At 34.6% G+C, this 21,741-nt stretch overlaps 1 protein-coding gene across 1 annotated transcript; it reads right to left on the minus strand.

Annotated features, from left to right (window-relative positions):
* Nucleotides 1-1,552: 1,552 nt before the first annotated feature.
* On the minus strand, nt 1,553-20,250 carry LOC129262577 (nuclear receptor 2C2-associated protein-like). Its single transcript, XM_054900713.2, has 4 exons — nt 20,188-20,250; nt 12,527-12,617; nt 9,373-9,546; nt 1,553-3,074 (listed from the first exon to the last, which is right to left on the minus strand). The coding sequence occupies exons 1-4, from the start codon at nt 20,223-20,225 to the stop codon at nt 2,955-2,957; spliced, it is 423 nt and encodes a 140-aa protein (XP_054756688.2). The 5' UTR covers nt 20,226-20,250; the 3' UTR covers nt 1,553-2,954.
* Between the last annotated feature and the right edge of the window lie 1,491 nt (nt 20,251-21,741).

Below are 21,741 nucleotides of genomic sequence, written 5' to 3' on the forward strand. Positions count from 1 at the left end.
TTATTGAGGGGGGAGAGCAAACCTGAGCCCCCGCCCATCTGTATGGCACTGTTCAAAAGGCACCATAACCTTTGTAGCACACAATGAAATTTCTGAAGAAAAATACACGCTCTCCCATACTTCGGTTGAAAAAGATTATTTTTGCTTGAAGAAGGAATATTCAAAGCTAAAAGAGAACATATTAAAAAGAAACAATGCAAGCAAATAAATTGATTTGAAAATGAATTTTGACCGCATAATTTGAAAATTATGGCAAAGATAATGAAAAGGGTAAGAGGAAGTCTGCTGATTAGCAAGAAGTCCGATCATCATATTTATCATTAATTTCTATGCCATTTTGGCGCAAGCCTCCTTTTTAAACCCAGACAAAAACATTCTGTGTTCGCTCAGGCATGAACAAAACTAAATTTGTTAATGGCATTTGAAAGATAAGACTTCAGAGCACCTATTAACACAAAAATATAGACATCATAATTTGAAACAAAAATTTATAGACTTTTCAAATCTGTCCCGTTATTTTTATACGCACTGTATAAACAAGTAATCATCCCTTAATATCAGAGTACCCTAAACAAGTCTATTTTCATAATATTCCCACCCTAAATAATCCCCCAACTAGTTCATTTTTATGGTAGGGTGAAAATCATACCACCCCCACTCCCCGATTTCAGCAATTTTTATACTCTTCACTTTACACATGTCTTTTTCTGTCAGAAATTGATAAAGTCGAGATCTAAACCTGCTTATACATTGATTTATCTTCAACTTTAGGCCTATATGTTGCATGGAATTTTCAGGAACATTTTTATCTCTACTTGGCAAATATGACTCAATATTGAGTTTACAGGAGCCGAAAAGATACGTAACATCACTGTTAATTTGATGTTTTATTGGGATTTTTTGTGGGTTAATACTTAGTATTTATCCTATTTGCATTATGATGTTAAATTATTTTTATATACCTTTTATAATTCGCTTTTAGAAAGGCTTGACATTGTGATTGGCTCTACTAAAATTAAAGTCTTTGTAATACAGGGGTAGTGGAACTGTGAGGGGGGGGGGCTTCAGCTCCCCTCCCCCACCTTTTTAATACATATGTACAATAATCTAAAAACAACCATACAATATTGTTTTTGGATAGTAAGCCCCCCCCCCCCCTTCATTCCCCCCATTCAATCCGTTCCGCAGCACCTGTAATGAGGTATCACGAGAGAGACACTGATAAAGAGAAAGACTGAAAGATAGAGAGCTCTCTACAACGATTCAAGCAATATTTTCGCCACGATAAAAATGTTTTTGCATGTACTAATTACGCATAATTACTTAATAGCAATTGGCATGAAATAAATTACTGTACAATTTTGTAGATTATGTCCAAGATAACCTGCGTGCCAATTTTTGGCGCGATTCCGCGATCGACTGCCGAGATCTCCATGGGGCCTGAGAGGCCCCCCTCCCCCTCCCTGGCCATATGATCTCCCAAAATACCCCGGCCTAAATAGGGTTAATATTATATCTTCACACATAATGATGACTTGAGTAAAACATTTTAAGAGATAATAATATTTTATTAATTTTTTTTTTTATACAAAAATAAATATCTTTGAATATATCATTGACAAATTGAGAACATGAATTTACATACTGTTCTAAAAGATCATTGCCACAGTCAATGTTGAAAATGATTTAGTGAACCCCAGAGTATGCTGGTTCCACTGGAAAAAAAATATCCATGTATGCTTTCAGCTGAATAAACCCATTTTGGTGGGGTCCTTTGGGCCTTATGTCTGGGCCCGCTACAGGATAAAGTTGCTGCCATTGGTAGTTTTTGAACACCAATGTATACCTGGGCTGGTATTCAATTGGAGGTATTGATTTTGTTAGTACTTTACTTAGCATTATCCTTGGCTAAGCAAAATGAGAACTCTTATTCAGATCACATCTAAACATTTTACTTTATCAAGCCAAATTTAAGTAAAATACTAAAAGCCATTGTAAAGTCATAAAGTTTGAGCCAAACAAATTTACAATGTATGTATCCATCTGTGCACAGAATGTATGACTGCACCTATCATATTTGTAAACTGACTTAAGCCTGGTTAGTGGCTGACTTAGATTTAAGTAAAATACTTAGCCAAAAAATGCAATTGAATACCAAAGATGAGCAAAATACTGAGCAAAAAACAAAAATACTCAATTTCTGGCTTAAGTATCGATTAATACTGGATCAGATCCTGTTGCTTAAAGTATTGATGTATGCTTTCAGCTGAATAAACCCATTTATGGGCCCCTTATTTTGGGCCCCTTGGGCCTTCCGTGTAAAGGATATGACTCTGCAGCAATTACAGGACCATCAAAGCTTTTGTGTATGATCCAGCTTAATAAACTCTCCCAGTCCACGGACTATATATCAAACATAGTATTTCTTTAACCCTAATAAGATTTGGGGAGGGCTGATTCAACATTTTTTGCAATTTTTTTTTACCTCTTTAATTAACATTTAATCAGAATCTAATAAAGAGTCTGTGAACCAAAATGAGCATTATTTTGTTATTATTCAGTTAATTACAGTACTATAAACTTTTTATTTTATTCATAAATGAGCATAATTAATTAGCATTGAGAATTTTCACAGAATTTCATCGACGGCCGAGATCATAAGGGGGAGGGGGCTGCATCAGCTCCCCCCCCCATCTTTTTAGGTGTCAAAATAGCCCAGTCTATTTAGGATTAAGATTCAAAATAATGTTGAATCTGAAAATGTCTTTTTCTTACTAAAAAATGTTAAATCAATGGTATCTTATACCAATCTATGACGTCGCCTAGTGCCATTTCATTATTCTTTTTCTCCCATCTTCTCAAAAAAGTGTACGCATCTTCAATGAGCACGACCCATTGCTGCTTTCGTCACAGGATGGCATCTTTCCTCCCCACTACTCCTGGGGTTACCATGGTCATGATGGGGTGCCTAAGATGTCTAACTTATAGAGGGTGATCCTGCCAAAGAAATCAGTACTCTCTGCAAAGATGATCTTCAAGCTGCTTGCTGAACATCCTGCAGGAAACTTGAAGATGTGCAGGAAACATAGAGTCAAGGAAGCATGCCAACAGGAAATTACAATAACATTCATATATATATATCCTAATGGATATCACATTCATAATTAAATATTGTTATAAGCATTGTATGTGCAGCATGTATCAAATATATCCAGATGTTAAACTTCTTGAATATTCCTTACAATCAAAGAGATTAAAAATCTCTTTGCATACATGTAGAAAGGTTATTAATATAGCTAATCCACTGGGCAGTGCCATATAAAATGTGATTTTGCATGTCCCACCTCCAACTCACCAATGTTTATGAACTGCTCGGGTGAAAATAAATTGAGAGCATTACATCCATACATACATAGGAGCTAGAAAAAACCCAAATCATTGAAGAAAAGTCCCTAATATAGGGGGTCAGATGTACATACTTTATGGAATTACTCCATGCCATAGTTATTGAAAACATGTTTATGATATTTCACAGATGATTATTCTCTAATTAGGACAAAACTAAACAGTACACTCTCATTACTTTGAAAAATGATCAAAAGTTGAATGTTGCTTGAGATCTGGTATGAGTGATGATATTCTGTTTTAAACCTCATTTCTTTTGTATTGTTAACCTCCTAAAAATAAAATTCATTTTCAAAGGGTTCGAAATTGACTTTGTGCTTTGCCATATTTCTTGCACATAAAACCGAACTTATCAAGGGATTTCATAATTTTGACCAACTTATATTTTCTGGAAATAAACAATACTTTCATGAAGTAGGAGTCATCTTCTTTTGTTTCTAGTATAATTTCATGAGACTCTGGAATATACATAAGCCTATTATTTACTAACCATATGGTGAACCCTGGGAAACAACCAGCTTACTACAATAGATCTTTTCATTTTTAAGATTTCTAATTTAATGATCACCTTTCATCCTATTGTTGAACCAGAACATTTGAATATGATATCAATTGGAATACAATTGCATGTCCCTTGCACATGATTTCCTGAATATTTTCCAATATGTTGTTACAAATACCTATCAGGCTATCACTATATATCTCATGAATAAATATGAGTAGGAACTTGAGGAATGATGTGCTTGCATTTCTTTCTTCTTCCTTTTTTTTTTTGGGGGGGGAGGAGGGGGTAAATGAGATACTTCACAACGATTGTTAAACTTAAGTTTTTACAAAACTATATCAATTAATGGCATTCACAAATGTGCTTAATACCAACTAAAATGAAGATCCAAAATGAGTCTGTTTGATGAATTGAATGTTGCAATCATGCTTAAGGTTGAGTATTGTCCTTGTTATGATAATCAATCTGAATCAGAATGTAGGGAAACAATCAAAATGAAAGGCATACTCTAGTGTTTGAATTCAATTTCATGTATGATGATATCAAGCAACCCAAACATTTACATTTTAGTGCTAAAACTAAACTAATCATTTAGGGTGTTTCACATTTTTTTTTTTGGGGGGGGTAAATGATTGGTTTGAGGTGCTACATAGCATAAAATGACTATTGAGCCAAAAGCATTATTCTACCATGATGGCAACATCAATGTTCTGAAATAAAAACAATACTGACACCGAAAAGCACTGAGATCAATTTCACATTGATTAAAATCAAGAACTGGCACTTAAATGTACCTATTGTGAACACTAGGGGGTGCTCTTCCAATTTCAACCAAGTACATGTAAATAGTGAACATGACAACTGCAATTAATGAAAATTGGTATAAATTCCAAATCAAGTAATTTTCAAGTGACATCACCAAGAATATGAATGTTTTCTATATTTGGAAATGAAATACAAACTCAATATGGCTCTTAATCCCAACTGCAACATATTTTCCATAGAATTATTTAAATGTAGCTAGTGCATAGATGAACTGTTGCATGGACTATGTACCTAAATTATTGGCTGATCTTTAAAGGACAAGTCCACCCCAACAAGATATTGATTTGAATAAAAAGAGAAAAATCCAACAAGCATAACACTGAAAATTTCATCAAAATCGGATGTAAGATAAGAAAGTTATGACATTTTAAAGTTTTGCTTAATTTCACAAAACAGTTATATGCACATCCTGGTCGGTATGCAAATGAGGGGACTGATGATGTCCCCCACTCAATGTATATTTTTTATTTCATGATAAGAAATATTTTAATTTTCTCCTCATTGGCATGTGAAACAAAGATTTATTCTCACCTCTATATGGGCATTTTCACGGTAACTGACATTACACGGCACAATGTTTTCACACCTTTCATTGTGTGTATCTCTAAAACAACAAATTATGGGAGTTTGCTTTTGATAGAGTTTAATAAAGTGAACCTTGCTGTATACTGTGATACTAAGTTTTCCTATGTAACCACATTTTTTTTTACGCATCAGCAAGCAAAAATGTGTCGGTAACTGACATTACGCAAAAGGACATGCAATTTCAGGGTGTTCATTAAAATTGAAATATCTCATGTCCCTGAGTAGATAGAGTAATAATTTGAATATGTAAATATACCTCCGTTACTAGGTTAAGATGTGTCAAAATATTAAAAAATTTGTTTTTGTCTTTTGGGGACTATGATAATTTTTCCACAACCATGCTGGTAACTGACATTACGGTAACTGACATTACACTTAATTTGCCATAGAGATAACACATGGAAGTCAAATGTGTGGAATCATTGCATTGTATCTTCTGTGCAGGGGTGCACATGAAAGTGAGCTTGATGTGGAAGTATACCCGAGTTTTTAGGAACATTTCAATGAAAAACTTTTTCTTTTTCTTAATTCCTTTCTTTGATTTGAACATTTTTATAATTACTTGTCGGTAACTGACAATACACATTAACATTTACCAGTGCTATATGATTTTCAAAGGCATAACTTTCTTGGTACTTATATGCAAGGCTTTTTAAAATCATAAAAGTTTCATAATACTTCACATTTTTAATTATCAAAAGATAAGAAATGTATGTTTTACTTACTCAGGGGGGGGGGGGGGTGGGGTCATAGCAGCTACATGTTTTCCTATAGTAATTTAATATTGCATTGACTGTACACATGGATTTTTCTGACTATACACCCATAATATATTCATCAGTTTTATATTGACTTTTTAAACCTTTTCCTTCTCCAACCTCCTCCTCCCCTCAAAAAAGGCAAAAATGAATAAGGGTCTCCTCCCTAGGCTACATGTACCCCTCCCCCGAATCTCATGCAGCCATGTAGTTTTATTGATTTCTATTCTGGTCAGTGCAAGCAATGCTTGTTCATATCTGTCGGATTTCAATTCTCTTCATAATTTGTTTAATCATTTTCTTTGCTAATTTCTTTTATAAGCTGTCAACAAAAAATAAACTCCAGCTTCTAAACTGAAACTGAACTATTTGTAAATTAGAACAAAACACCACAGTTTTAGTACATGTAGATCCATGCAACATTGATCAGAACTGTCAAATTTCACTTTTCATCTATACTTGTAAACCAAAAACAAAATTGTAGTATCGCACATCCACACTACTAACGGGTATAAAAACCAGGAATTTACTTTTAGCGAGGCAATGCTCAAAAGAATCCTAGAAACTAAAAAAGGGACCCTGGAAATCCCCTTCATCACAATGTTAAGCTTTAAAAATGTTGCAGATTTAGACAATAGGTTGTGAAAAGTACCCCCTACCCCCCCCCCCCCCCCCGAAAACCAAACAAAAAATTGTCTGATACAAACAATTAGGTACTTGGTAAGTGCATGTACAAAACAATTTCATAGTAATTTTTTTTGCACGATGGGAATGCAACTTCCTTCATAATTTCATATAGTATTCCTTGTGAACTATACCTTTTAAAAGTCAATAGCAAGCTCCTTCTGGTGTGACTTGACTTAAATAACAAGTATACAATATTTCTTCACCATAAAATTGACCACATATTTGCATTTCAATATTGGTAACCAACGTTTTATCATGGTAACTGACATTACATCTCGGTAACTGACATTACATTTTCCACTTGGTAACTGACATTACATATATTTAATGGTACCCTATGGCTTCATTGTTAATTGGTAATCTTTAATTTTGGTGTAGAAGGGAGGGGTGTTACCTAGAGAGGAAATCTACCAAGTTTCATATAATATATCCTCTTTTCCAGGAAATGAGAAAAAAAGTTAATGTTTTCGGTAACTGACATTACATACCATATCACATACTTCATCAATGTTTTTTTATCAGATGAATGAATTACTGGTGTTTCTTTCTGTGGGATTTTAAAAAGTGTTCTAATAGCAAGCTAAATCACAGGCGAAAACATCATGATCAAACCTGTTCTTTAAAAATCTGTAAAAACAAAATATGTATCAATATACTATTTTCAACACTAATTTGTATCCATACTTTGGCAGCCATTTTGAAATAAAAAACGGCTGCCAGAGTTGGAAAAAAATTTTGTCTCAGAAACTTCAGGTCTTGTTTTATTAAAAAACATAAAGCATTTTACATGAATATCAACTTGATTTTTTTGCCTCTGTGTCCATCTGTGGTGAAAATGCACATATGATTATGTGTAATTACAATTGTTTTTACATTATGTGGTTCAGTATAGTTGGTCATTATTGTCAAATCTGCAAAAATTGAAATATTGTATTCTTCAAACAATACAAAACTAAAGAAATTGTGAGTGATGAACATCATTGACTCTCTCATTTGCATATCACTGAGTTGTGCATATAACTGTTTTGTGAAAAATAAGTGAAACTTTGAAATTTCATAACGTTCTTATTTGACATTATGCTTCTTTGATTTTTCTATATTGATTCAAATCAAGTTTTCTGGGGTGGACTTAACCTTTAAGACATTTTTAAAATGCATTTGGGGTACGATCAAGCCTGTCTATTACGGTCACCCAATGGAAACAGAAAGAGTGGCCACTGGAGATGGTTGGTCTCTATCAGGATGTTCTATAACATTACAAATATTTCTTTTAAATAGAAAATAATTTATGGGGCCACAAAAAATACAAATTCAAATGTATTTTAAAAATGCTTCCACATAATTATGGGAGTCTCAAACTTATTTGTTAACCCATGTTACTTGGTCATATTGCAGAATGATGACATTCTATAAAAAACAAGGCAAAAGCGATTTTGTGTTTCGCCCACTTATGAAAATAACCAGAAATATCGTGATTTGCGAGGGCACGCAACAGAATTGTATCAAAACTTCATTGTGAAATGACTTGGATGGAATTACACTTTTCATACGAGCCTTGCACGTAAACTTTAATGTTGACCAGAAAATTACCTTTGACCTTACCATGTGACATCCGACTGCAGCATAACATGCAGGTCGCCTAAGTACATCAACCATCCAAGTTTTGTTGAAAAGTGATTTACGGTTGCGGAGTTAGGTGTCATAATAGAGTCTTGCATGTAAACTTTAACGTTGACCTGAAAATGACCTTACCATGTGATCTCTGACTGCAGCATAACATGCACATCCCCCAAGTCCATCTACCATCCACGTTTAGTTGAAAAGTGACTTACGGTTGCAGAGTTAGTTGTCATAAGAGAGTTTTGCATGTAAACTTTAACGTTGACCTGAAAATTACCTTTGACCTTACCATGTGACCTCTGACTGCAGCATAACATGAAGGTCCCCAAAGTCCATCTACCATCCAAGTTTGGTTGAAAAGTGACCTACGGTTGCGGAGTTAGGTGTCATAAGAGTCTTGCATGTAAACTTTAACATTGACCTGAAAATGACCTTTGACCTTATCATGTGACCTCCGACTGCAGCATAACATGCAGGTCCCCCAAGTCCATCTACCATCCAAGTTTGGTTGAAAAGCGACTTACGGTTGTGGAGTTATGTGTCATTAGGTTTGTGATGGACGGACGACAGACGACATTTGGATCCCTAAGTCTCGCCTTCACTTCTGGTGGGCGAGACAAAAAGATGGCGTACAAATGCATCTCCATTAATAATTCATTTACCGATACCAATGAACATTGCCATACTTGAGGTTATCCTAGCTTCAATCCAAAAAAGTACAACTGAAATGAGAAGCATGTGTGGTATGTAGAGGTACCATGGTGACAAATTTCATTTCAAAATTACAAGACAATGACTAACAGTAGTAGCTGTAATACAAACTTTTTCCGTGGAAGAAAGTGGCAGGACTTACCGCACACAAGCAGCAATCCTCCTGTATACCGCTTCTTCTTCTTCTTTGTCCAATCTTGTGCACCCTTCATCCTCAACACAACCAACCTACACTCTTCTTCTTGACTATTACCAATTGTTTTTAGAAAAGGATATTTGTAATGTATTATCATCCTGAGGGTAGATGTCCATGAGTTTCTTGAGTTGTTCTCCAGGCAAGCTTCCTTCTACTGTACATGTCTTACTGGCAAACCCTCCCTGGAATTGAAGATGGAGCTCTGTACATTGATGAGGTGCATGGAGTTCTAAAGATACCCACTGTGGTGTTCCCTGTAATCAACAACAAAAATAAGTACTTAGATTTAAAATCTGGAGAACAAAAAAAGATTTGTGATCAAGTATTGGTGTAGTGGTATTAAAATATTTATACTTGTACTTATCATTACTCTTATTAAAAAAAACACATAAATTAAACTTCACTCAATGATAGCAAATTTGAAATATTAACTGAATACCCGGTGCCTCTGTTTTATTATTTTCATTGTTTATAATGACTTGCACCCATCATCCCCCCCCCCTCTTTGTTTCATCTCCAAGTTTTACATTTTACTTTTGTACTAAAATCTAAAACAAAGATTTCTATTTTCAAACACTCCAGGAAATATTAATTTACATACTGGGCATGACCAACAGGTTTACCAAAACAAAAATTGACTACCAGGGGATAGTATATTTTCATGGATGTGACAGCCATGAAAACAGGCGCAATTATTACAAACACAGACCTTTTTCATGACTTCAAACTTGACAATCAATTTTAAATTTGACAAAAAATTTATTTACAGGAAACGTGTTAACACAATCTTCTTTAACCCTGACATTGGCTCCAGTGACAATCGCTCTAATGTAAAATCTGCAAACATCCGGAGCGGTATTCTGAAAACGTTCTTATCTTTTCTGGCTTACCTCCTATGCTGAGCGCATAAATTTATAACTTGCGCATAAGCGTGCTAAAAATAATTATTCTTGAACAAGATAAGTGCATGGTTTTCTGAAAACCTTCTTATCTTTTATCTTTCTTATTTTCCAGAATATTTATGATAATATTTACAATAGCTAGAGGGCTATCAAATCTCAGATGGCCGTGTTCGTTTTTGCTCGAAATCGACGGCCATTGGTAGTAACAAGGAGTCTATTCCTTCCACCTTTTTTTAATTCATTCATCCTTTGTTTTGTCTGTCTCTTAATCTTTTTCTTGATTAATTTTCTATCTTTCTTTTTTTCTTCTCTTCATCGTTTCCTCCTTTCTTTCGTTCATTCTTCTTTTATATCTTTTTATTTAAATTCTTTTAATTTCTTCGTTATTTCCTTTTGATTTCTTTCATTAATTCTTCATCTTTCTTCCCTTGTTATTTTCCCTTTTCACCCTTTTTCTATTTTTCTTTTCTTTTTTTTACTTCCCCTTTACCCTCTCTTCTTTAAGTTCTTTCTTTCTTTGCTTTTTCTTTATTTTTTACTTTTTCTTTTTCCTTCACTTTATATCTTTTTATTTTTATTTTTTATTTCTTCTTTCTTTTTCTTTTTTATTATTTCTTTCTTCCTCTCTTTCTTTCTTTCTTTCATTCATTCTTTTTTTTTTACCCTTTTTTCTTTTCCTTTTATGATTCTTTCTTTCATTCTTTAGTCTTTATTATTGCTGTCCCCTATCTATCTCCCTTATTTTTGTTTCTTTATTTTCTTTCTCCTTTTATCTTTAATAATAATAATAATAACTTACATGTAGTCTTATATAGCGCTTTTCATGAAATCCATATCAAAGCGCTTTACAGTGTAGAACATACGAAATATACAAACAAAAGTGAAATTAGAAATCATATAACTTTCTTCCTTCCCTTTATCTTTTCAAATCTTTTTATTTCTTCATTCTTTTACTTTGTTTTCTTTCTCACATTAATTTTTCCTTCTTTTTTTTTAAATTTTTTCTTTCTTGGTTCTTTTTTTTCTTGTTTTCGTTCATTTGTTCTTCTAGTTTTTCATTTTTTACTTCCGCTTTCTGACCCTTTTAATTCTTAGTTACTTTCTTTCTTCTTTTTTTTAATTCTCTTATCTGTTGTTAGTTCTTTATTTCACCCGTTCTTTAATTACTCTCTTGCATTACTTTCTTTATTTTTTGTGCACTGGCCAAGAAATAAAAATCAGTCACTGCATATAAAATGCCTACTTTGCACAATGTGCCAGAAACTAGTGTAAGCACAGCACCCATGATATTTTCTTGACTTAAAGAACTCTTGTATTGGTTAAACTTCAAATATAAAGTCTGTTTTGATTAATGAGCGCTGTGCGTACACTAGCTTCTGGCACATTGCGCAAAATAGGCATTTTATATGCAATGACTGATTTTTATTTCTTGACTGGTAATATCGAAAAACAAGAGTGTCGCTAAGGCGAGCACATAATACGCCCGTCTGTAGCACGGAAATGGAGCTATTGGTCAAGCAAGAAAAGTGGAAGATGGCGACGACCTTCTGACCTTAAAATCAATAAAATTGCTAGGATCTATGCTAGTATCATACACACCAAATTATATGAGCCTAGGTTAAGTTCAACTTTAGTTATCACGTTAACAAGGACTTCAGAAGGGTAAGATGAAAATATGTCACTGTAACCTTGACCTTTTGACCTTAAAATCAATAGGCTTCCTGGGATTCATGCTAGTATCATACACACCAAATTATATGATCCTAGGTTAAGTTAAACTGAAGTTATCGTGTTTACAAGGACTGCAGAAGGGTAAGATGAAAACATGTCACTGTGACCTTGACCTTTTGACCTCAAAATCAATAAGCTTCTTGGGATTCATGCTAGTATCATACACACCATATTATATGAGCCTAGGTTAAGTTAACTGAAGTCATCGCGTTTACAAGGAAAAGTTAACGGATGGACGAACGGACAGACACCGAGCATGATACGATAATACGTCCCGTCGAGACGGGCGTATAAAAATGTCTAAAAAACGAGCATCTTGAAGATGAGAAAGGGACAGTCCTTACAGAGGCTGCACAGAACGTGTTAAGGAGATTTTCAGAATACTGATTTGCAATGATTTTAGCGTCTTCATATCTCAATGAGATAAGAACGTTTCAGAATACCACCCCTGGTTTATACACCCAATCCTAATCTTGAACCATATAACCCTTTCATAAGCCGATTATGTTTCCATGGTAAATTGACATTAGCAACCGTGACAGGAGTGAATGTTCGGCCATTTACTTTCTACACTGGAATAAGGACAGACATTAGAACCTACCTGATCAGAATTCCAGCATGTTTCTTCATTGTTGTCAAAGAGAAACTTCTTTCCAAACTGCTTCACATCTCTATTCAGAACAGAGCTAACTCTGAAACACAAAATCACAGAAAATCACAGAAAGGTAGTAGCCAATTAGCATTAGTTCAAAATAAGGAGGGCGATAATTGTACACAATTGATTGAATCAGGAAAAAAAAGTGAATTTTGTGAGTTACATTAACGACCAGTCCGACATCAACTTGCATGTGGGTTTAAATTAGAGGTAAAATGAGACAAATTTCTGAACTCGAAAATAAACATTTGCACAAAGAAAAAACCATCCCAACTTCATTTATCGGTGACCATCACTGGTCGCCTCCGCCAAAAGAGGGGGGAACAAATTCATGGATAAAGAAATTTTAAAAAACAAATTTATATCTAGGCCTACTCATCTTTAGTAGCGCTATCCACAACAAAGTGAATCGTGAACTAACAAGCATGGTAGTAGCAATAGACACCGTTTTCATTATACTTTCTAAAACTGGTTTACTGGAAACCGGTTTGGGACACCAGTTTGAAAGATGGCTTTGCCAGGGTTCTCATTTGATCATCCGCAAGTGGTTTTCAAAACCACTTCATGTAAAGTGGTCTTGTTGCCGTGGGAACACTCTCAGAGGGGTGACATGTTTCGCGCGAAATTTGAAACCGCAGCGTAGGCATTCCACACACAGTGTGTGGAGTAGCGTGCTCAAAATGTGCGAAGATCACTTCCCGAAGAACGGTGGTGTCCTCACTTATAAAACCTGTTTAACGAGGCAAAGCGATCTTCAAAACTACATCGCGAGGTGGTTTTCTGAACTGGTTTGAAAAATGAAGATCACTTCCAAAGTTCCCAAGACCGCTTTGATCGTTAAACTAGTTTCCACTAAACTAGTTTTAGGACGGTATTGAGAACGGAGTCATAGTAGTATTACGCAAAGAATATTGTGGCAACAATTATGGTTGTGAGTCCAAAACTTTGTCTGTGTCAATACTTCAAGGACGGTTCGTTATCTCAAAAACTAATCAATATCTTTAAAATCTGTCATCAGATCATCAACATGAAAAGTGACCTAAAATGACCCTCTAGTTTCAGTATTCATGAAAATATTGGCGAAAGATCAGCAAATCTCTCACCGTTAGCGCCCATCTCCAAAAAATCTGAACTTCTCAACAAGTATCATGAAATCAGCATTTTGCAAGCAGATATCATAAACAAGTGGAACGCCTCTGGCAGTCTCGCCTGCATTACGCGATTTAATATAGCAGCAGTGCTGACTTTGAAAACTACTATAAAATAATCATTCACAAAAACACCATTCATATAATGACATAATACCACGTTCATTGACCATAAATGATATTTGAACGGTGACTTAAGACTTGTCAACTACATCCATGTCCACATTTCATTCACTCTATCCAAAAAAAATTCAAAGTTATGATGGCAATTCAACAATTACCCCAACATGGCCTAAGTTTATTGACCTTAACTGACCTTTGACCTCAGTTTTGTGACCTGAAACTCACAGGGGGATGTTCAGTGATACTTGATTACTCTTATATCCCAAGTTTTATGAACTAGATCCATAAACTTTCAGAGTTAGGATGGTAATTCAACAAATACCCACAACACGGCCAAAGTTCATTGACCTTTAATGACCTTTGACCATGGTCATGTGACCTGAAACTCGTACAGGATGTTCAGTGATACTTGATTACTCTTATGTCCAAGTTTTATGAACTAGATCCATAAACTTTCAGAGTAAGGATGGTAATTCAACAAATACCCCCAACTTGGCCAAAGTTCATTGACCCTAAATGACCTTTGACCTTGGTCATGTGACCTGAAACTCAGGCAGGATGTACACTCATACTTGATTAACCTTATGTCCAAGTTTCATGAACTAGATCCATAAATTTTCAAAGTTATGATAGTAATTCAACAAATACCCCCAACTTGACCAAAGTTCATTGACCCTAAATGACCTTTGACCTTGGTCACGTGACCTGATATTCGAGCAGGATGTTCACTAATACTTGATTGACCTTATGCCCAAGTTTCATGACCTAGGTCCATATACTTTCTAAGTTATGATGTCATTTCAAAAACTTAACCTTCGGTTAAGATTTTGAAAATAATTCTCCCAACATGGTCTAAGTTCATTGACCCTAAATGACCTTTGACCTTGGTCATGTGACCTGAAATTCAGGCAGGATGTTCAGTAATACTTGATTAACTTTATGCCCAAGTTTCATGAACTAGGTCCATATACTTTCTAAGTTATAATGTCATTTCAAAAACTTAATCTTAGGTTAAGATTTGATGTTGACGCCGCCGCCGTCGGAAAAGCGGCGCCTATAGTCTCGCTCTGCTATTCAGGCGAGACAAAAATGGAAAGACTTCCTTATGTCCCCTCCACTAATTTTAAAAAATACTTCTCCAAATCCTGCTTCTTTCGTTCTCTTTTTCTTCTTTTTTTATTCTTCTTACTTCCAGGTGGAACTTGGATTCAAACCTCTCGCTGCAGAACGAGGCATCTCCAGTCTGTCGCCTTAAGGCGACCGCACACCTTACGACTGGTCTGCGACCCGATTTTAGAATAAAATGTAGTAGTATTTGATGCTAATATTAAGACTTGGAATATCTTACTGTGTAATGTTCTTAATCATCTTACGAATACCTATGATCAAATTTGTGACTATGCTATCATCCTTCTTAGAATAAAAGCGAATTTGATATCTAGTCGTAATGACTTCATAGCAGTCGTACGATTGGCTACGATTTGAAACTAATTTGGACTTTACTCCAAAATAAGGGCTTGCAATCTTTCAAAATGGTTATAATATTATTATTTCAATTAATTTTAACCTCAAATAAAATGATATGTTCCATTCACATCTTCAAAAAATGAGCAAAATGCGATTTGTTCCAAAATCGGGTCGCAGACCAGTCGTAAGGTGTGCGGTCGCCTTTACTCACTGAGCTAGCAGGAATTGCTGAATACCATGGGTTTCATAAACGGTTATCAACCAATATCACAACTAGTCTACTCTCCAAGAGTATAGGGTATTCATTTTTCTGACTAAATAAACCGATGCCATTGAGAATTACACACACTCGAGATTTTGACGGAATAAAGCCATATTTTGGAATGAATCCAACTATTTCTTCCTAAATCTCTTAGATATATGTTAGATAATTCTTGATAACCCTTCCCAAGATTCTTTTTTTTTCAATTTTAGTGGAGGGGACATATGGAAGTCTTGCCTCAAAAAAATGTGAGTACAACGTGGAACTGACCGATTCTATAGCATTTTGCCGTCCATCTGATATGAATATCTCACCTTTAGTTTGAGCTTGAGTTTTTGTTTAGAATATCCACAAAACTTTGGTATGCAAAGTTAGATCACACTTTTTCAGAATGGATTTCCAGCACAGCGCGCATTCGTCAAGAATTTTGAGATCGCGATACCGGCATAACCCCTGGCAATGGCCCTGGCCTTGACAGGAATAACCGTCGTTTCTGGATATTTACTTAACAATTTTCTTACATTTTACTATATGTATTGGTAAGTGGAGCCAACACAGTTCAGCGGAACAACCAAAATACAGAGAATGAACCTATTGGTCTAGCCTTGACCTAGCCATCATTATTTTTTTTATTAGCGATGCGATGATAAAAAATGTCAAAAGTCTGACTAAATTTGGCTGAAATTCAGGCACATGATTGATCGAATATTGAAGAAAGAACGTGGGCAAAAAAAGAAAAGAAATTAGTTAGCTAAGATTCCCTAAATGAGTTTAAAAAGGGGGATGTCGTCACGGTCAGGCTAACTCAGCTCCGAAACTCGTCAACGAGAGCGTCGAAGAAATACTCCAGGGGCGGTATTCTGAAAACCTTCTTATCTACGTCACGATCTCAAATTGGTATTCTGAAAAAGTTCTTATCTTTTTCTAATCTTTTGTTATCTTTTTTCTTATCTTGCTTTCCATCATATGCTGAGTGCATAAATTTATTACTCGCGCATATAACACAAAAGCGCGCTAAAAAGATAAGAACAAAATGAAGACGTGGTATTCTGAAAATGTTCTTATCTTTTATCTTTCACAATATTTATATTTAAGATAGCTAAAGGGTTATCACATCTCACAATGTTCGTGTTCTTTTTTGCTCAAAATCGATGGCCACCGGTAGTAACAAGTATTCTTTCCACCCTTTTTTTATTCACCCTTTATTTTGCCAGTCTCTTTTTTTCTATCCTTTTCTTTATCTATTTATTTCTTATTCATTTATTTTCTCATTTTCTTCCTGTCTATCTGTCTGGCTTTCTTCCTTTCTTTCACTCTTCATTAATATCTTTTGTTATATTATTTTAAATCTTTTAATTTGTTCCTTATTTTTCTTTTGCTTTGTTTCATTTATTCTTCATCTTTCTTCCTTTTTTATTTTCCCTTTTCATTTTCTCCTTTCTTTTTTTTCTTCTTTCCTGAGTCTTTATTTTTGCCTTTTTTCTTTCCCCTTGTTTCTCTGACCTTTTTTTTTCTTTTTCTTTCTTCCTTCACTTTATTATTATTATTTTTTTATTTCTTTCTTTTTCTTTCTTTCATTAGTTCTTTTGTCTTTATATTTAATTTTCCCTCTTTTTTATTTATTCATTTTATTTTTTCTTTCTTTCTTCCATCCCGTAATTTTTTATTTTATCCCCTTATTTTTCTTTTTTTATCTTTCTTTTATTATTTTTTGTCTTAAATTCTTTTTTTTTCGTTCATTCGTTTGTTCTTTCTTTCATTTTTTTTAATTTCTGCTTTCTGACACTTTTGTGTCTTATTTATTTTCATTCTTTCTTCTTTTTTATTCTTTCTTTTTTCGTTCATTCCTTATTTACTCTCTTTCTTCTATTATTTTTTTAAATCTTTTTCTTTATTCTTTCCATTAATTTTTTTTGTTTTCTTTTTTTATTCAATCTTCATTTTTCCTGCCTTTTTATTTTCCCTTTTTGTTCTTGTTTTTCTTTCTTTGAATTTACATTTCTTTCCTTTTATCTTTCTTTAGTCTTTGCTTTAACTTTCCTTTCATCTTTTCTCTCTTATCTCTTTCTTTCTTTCTCTTTATTTCTTTTATTTTCCTTTTTTCTCTCTTCCTTCACTTAAATTTTTTTTTTCATTCCTTCCTTTTCTCTTTTCTTACTTCCTTTCATTCGTTTTTTCTATTTTTTTCTTTTGTTCTTTATTCTTTCATTTTATCATTTTTAATCTTTTTATTTTGTCCTTTTCGTTTTTGTTTTTCTTAAAGTTTCTTTCCTTTTCTTTCTTTATTTTTTCCTTCATTTTTTATTCCTCACTTTATGATTGATAATCGTTCTATTTCTACCTCCTTTTCCTTTCTATTTTTCATTCTTTTTTTTTTCTTTTAATTTTTTACTTTTCTTTTTTTAGGTTCTTTTTGCTTGCTTTCTTTCATTTGCTCTTTCTTTTTTCATTATCTTCTGCTTTTTTCCTTTCATTTCTTAATTTCTGCTTCATTCTGACCCTTTTCTCATTTCTGTCTTCTTAAACTACTTTCTTTCTTTCTGTTTTATTCTTTATTCGTACCTGCTTTATTTACTTTTTTTTCTTTAATTTCTTTCTTTCATTATTTTGTGCACGTGTCTCGAAATGATAATCAGTCATTGCGTATAAAATGCCTATTTCGCGCAATGCGTCAAGGACAGTGTACGCGCAGCGCCCACAATATTCTCTTGACATAAGGAATGCTTATTGATTAAACTGCAAATAAATGTAAAGCGCATTTTGATTGGTAATAATAACTAATAAGTAATATCTTATCATGGGCATGTTGAAGATAAGAAGGAGGCAGTCCTTGCAGAGATAAGAACGCGTTAAGAAGATTTTCAGAATACCGATTTGCAATGATTTAAAGGGGAATCCAACCCAAATAATAACTTGTTTTTATAAGGAAAGAAAAAATCAGACAAGTAGATAGGTGAAAGTTTGAACAATATTGGACAAACAACAAGAAAGTTATGAATTTTTAAAAGTTGTAAATATTGGTAATCACTATACACATGGAGACTTCAAATTGGCCGCATATGGGATGTCATAGTGATGTAAGGCAAGGACTACTCTTCCATGTACTCCAATACACATTATGGCTAAAAATAATTTTTCCCAAAAGTTTTATTTCAAATTATATTTTTCTTTCATGAGGACATAAAACAATATACTACCTGGGTTATATTTAGATTACTGCCCCAGGGGAATGAGTACTTAGGAGAAAACCACAAATCCCTGATAATAAAGTATGGCAGTGTATCCTATTGCCGGACACCTTTATTTCAGTGCTTTAAAAATGACAACTAGAGGAAATACAATCAAGAAAAATTCACACTTGCTATTCCAAATATTATGAAAATTATGAATATGATATAATTGTTTTATATTTACCAACCATTTTCTTTGCATCGCACTTGCCGCATACCCCTCCACGAAAAACAATTATTTTCGTGCGCGACAAATTACATCATGATTCCGGACGCGCGCCGGACGGGTAAAGATATCCTTGATTATAATGATGTAAGAGCAAATTTGTGTGATTTTTTTCTTCTTATATCTTATCATGAGTAAATTCTAAGTATTATTTGCTTTTTTTATATAGAATCTGAGCAGATGTTGGTAATAAATTCATGTTTGATAATTTATTTTATTTTGTCTTGTTAGCTGCATGTTCCATGGCACTTTCCAATAATAATATGCTCGCGTTCGTATCGTGACGCTCATCAAGTTCTATCTGCGCTGCCGATCGACGGCTCTGCTCACGGTAAACCTCGCGCACGGGTACCTTGAGAACTAGCCATCGACGATCACCCACAGATACACCACACCTCATCATTCGATCGAAGGAGTGGACGAGATTGAAATTCGGCAAATCAGGCCCATATTTCCGTTAGAAAATATATCAATTGTTAATACAAAACTATGCTATTTGATATTTTAAGCATTTTCTGTCATTTTTAGAGATAATTAGGTGAAAGTTGGATATTTCGCCTTGTTTTTGCAATTTTGTTCTATGTATTGCTCTGTGAAATTGAATTGCGGAAGTCTTACGGTACGAATTTGTTTTAGAACGAAGTAATATGCGCGTCCGGAATCATAATGGTGTCCGGTAATACAATACGTGACTATACATGGCCAGATGGCCTATCATGCCTATGGGAAAGTTGTCCTTGCCCCTTGACCTTGTCGTATTAGTGATCTCCATTTTTAAAAAGCTAGCCTATAACTTTCTTATTGCTTGTCCGAATTCTTTCAAACTTTCACCATTCTGTTTAATTTATTTTTCTTCTTCACAACACAACATTTTATGGCCAAGGCTGGATTCCCCTTTAAGCGTCTTCTTATAGCAATGACTGAGATTAAAAGATAAGAACGTTTGCAGAATACCACCCAGCACATTTTTAAGCACGCGGGACTGCACAGCATTTCGGGTCAGACATTCATGCAAATAAGAACAGGTTTTATCGGTCGTATTTCTATTCTTTTCTCAAAATGCTTCTAAATAATAATTACTAGATAGATCAAATTAAGTGTTTAGAGCTGCAGAGCAAGTTAAATCTAAAGAGTAAAGAAAAAAATCTCACCTTGTGCCAACCGCGGACTGGACGATGGAGGCTGCCATCTTGATTTGTGCGATTATAGTCTTTAGAGCCTAGACGAGACCCAGTTAGTTTGCATAGCAGGGGCAAACCATAGAGATATACCGTACATCTCTATGATATACATCTCTATGGGGCAAACGCATTTTCATCGATGATGCAAGATGAGGGCTGGAAGTCCAATCCCGGACTTTCGTGGTGTATTTGGGCGCGCCTCAGGCAGCCACGGCACCTCACCTTAATTTATTAATTAGTGCCTTAATTTGTATTAAGCAAAGGTTAGGACAAGCTTGGGAAAGGAGTGTTTATCTTATGTAGGCACAACTTCTTGGAATGAGCTACCAATCAAAATCAGAAAGAAACCATCAAGATCAAGTTTTCGTAAAGCTATTGTTGAACATCTAGCTGTTGGAAAAATAAATTTTGTTATCATCTATACGGTATTTTTGTTATCTTCTAGATATCTTTCATATGTAAATACTGTTAAATTTTGTTAAATTGTTATGTAGTCATTGTTTATATATATTACAGAGTATATTTAGTAGACTCACGATTGTTATACAAATAATGCATGCAGCCGAGTGCGTTAGTGGAAATGCAGAGCGCGCGAGGTTTCTTTAGATAGGAGTCGCACTGTGCACGAGCCGCTTGCGGCGAGTGCCCAGTGTGCTCCATCTGAAGAAACCGAGCTTTCTCTGCATTTACTTTTACGCACGACAAAGCAAGTGCATTATTTGTTTTATAAAATAGCAACACAGAAACAATTTTTTAAAAAGTTACAGTACAGTTTTGTTGGACTTCTACCGCACTGGTTTGCTCGAGCGTGCAATGTCAATTTTCGTTGCACACCTTTTGCACTGCCGTGCATGCAGTGCACAAAAAAGTTGGATGTCATGTGACGCGTATTGACCAATCGCGATGCTTGAAATAATACAGCTATTTTATAATCATTCTTAACTAATAATAATAATAATATCAGTATTTTACCCAGGGTAGCCACTTCACTTCTGAAAACTGTTCTCCCATATTATTACCTGGCTAAGCTACCTCTTCAGGTGCACACAGCTTTTTGAGGAATTACTTCCTGCTGGTACTCATTTACCTCACCTGGGTCGAGTGCAGCACACTGTGAATGAATTCCTTGCTGAAGGAAATTATGCCATGGCTGGGATTTGAACCCACGGCCCTCTATTTAATGTCCGGAGACTAATTAACATTTAAGTGGAATACGCACTAAACTAATAAGAAAGTTGTATAAGTGTGACATCACAGATCTTGGTTGTATTGCCAATCTACGTTATGGCAATCTCAATATTCAAATGCTCAAGTAACTTTATTATTCACTCAATCTTCCTCAAACTATAATTGATTTGTTTCTTTGATTTTTTTTCTTTCTGAATTCAACAGGTTTCCAGGATTTCATTTTCCTACCTTGGTAAGAAAACAAAATGTGGAAGAAGAAAAATAAAGTAAAAAAATGTTATGGCTATTTCATGATCAATGCAGTACTCGTATATAGCAGCAATGTTGTGTTCATAT

The sequence above is a fragment of the Lytechinus pictus genome, chromosome 5, assembly GCF_037042905.1.
Source record: "Lytechinus pictus isolate F3 Inbred chromosome 5, Lp3.0, whole genome shotgun sequence".
NCBI lineage: Eukaryota > Metazoa > Echinodermata > Echinoidea > Temnopleuroida > Toxopneustidae > Lytechinus > Lytechinus pictus.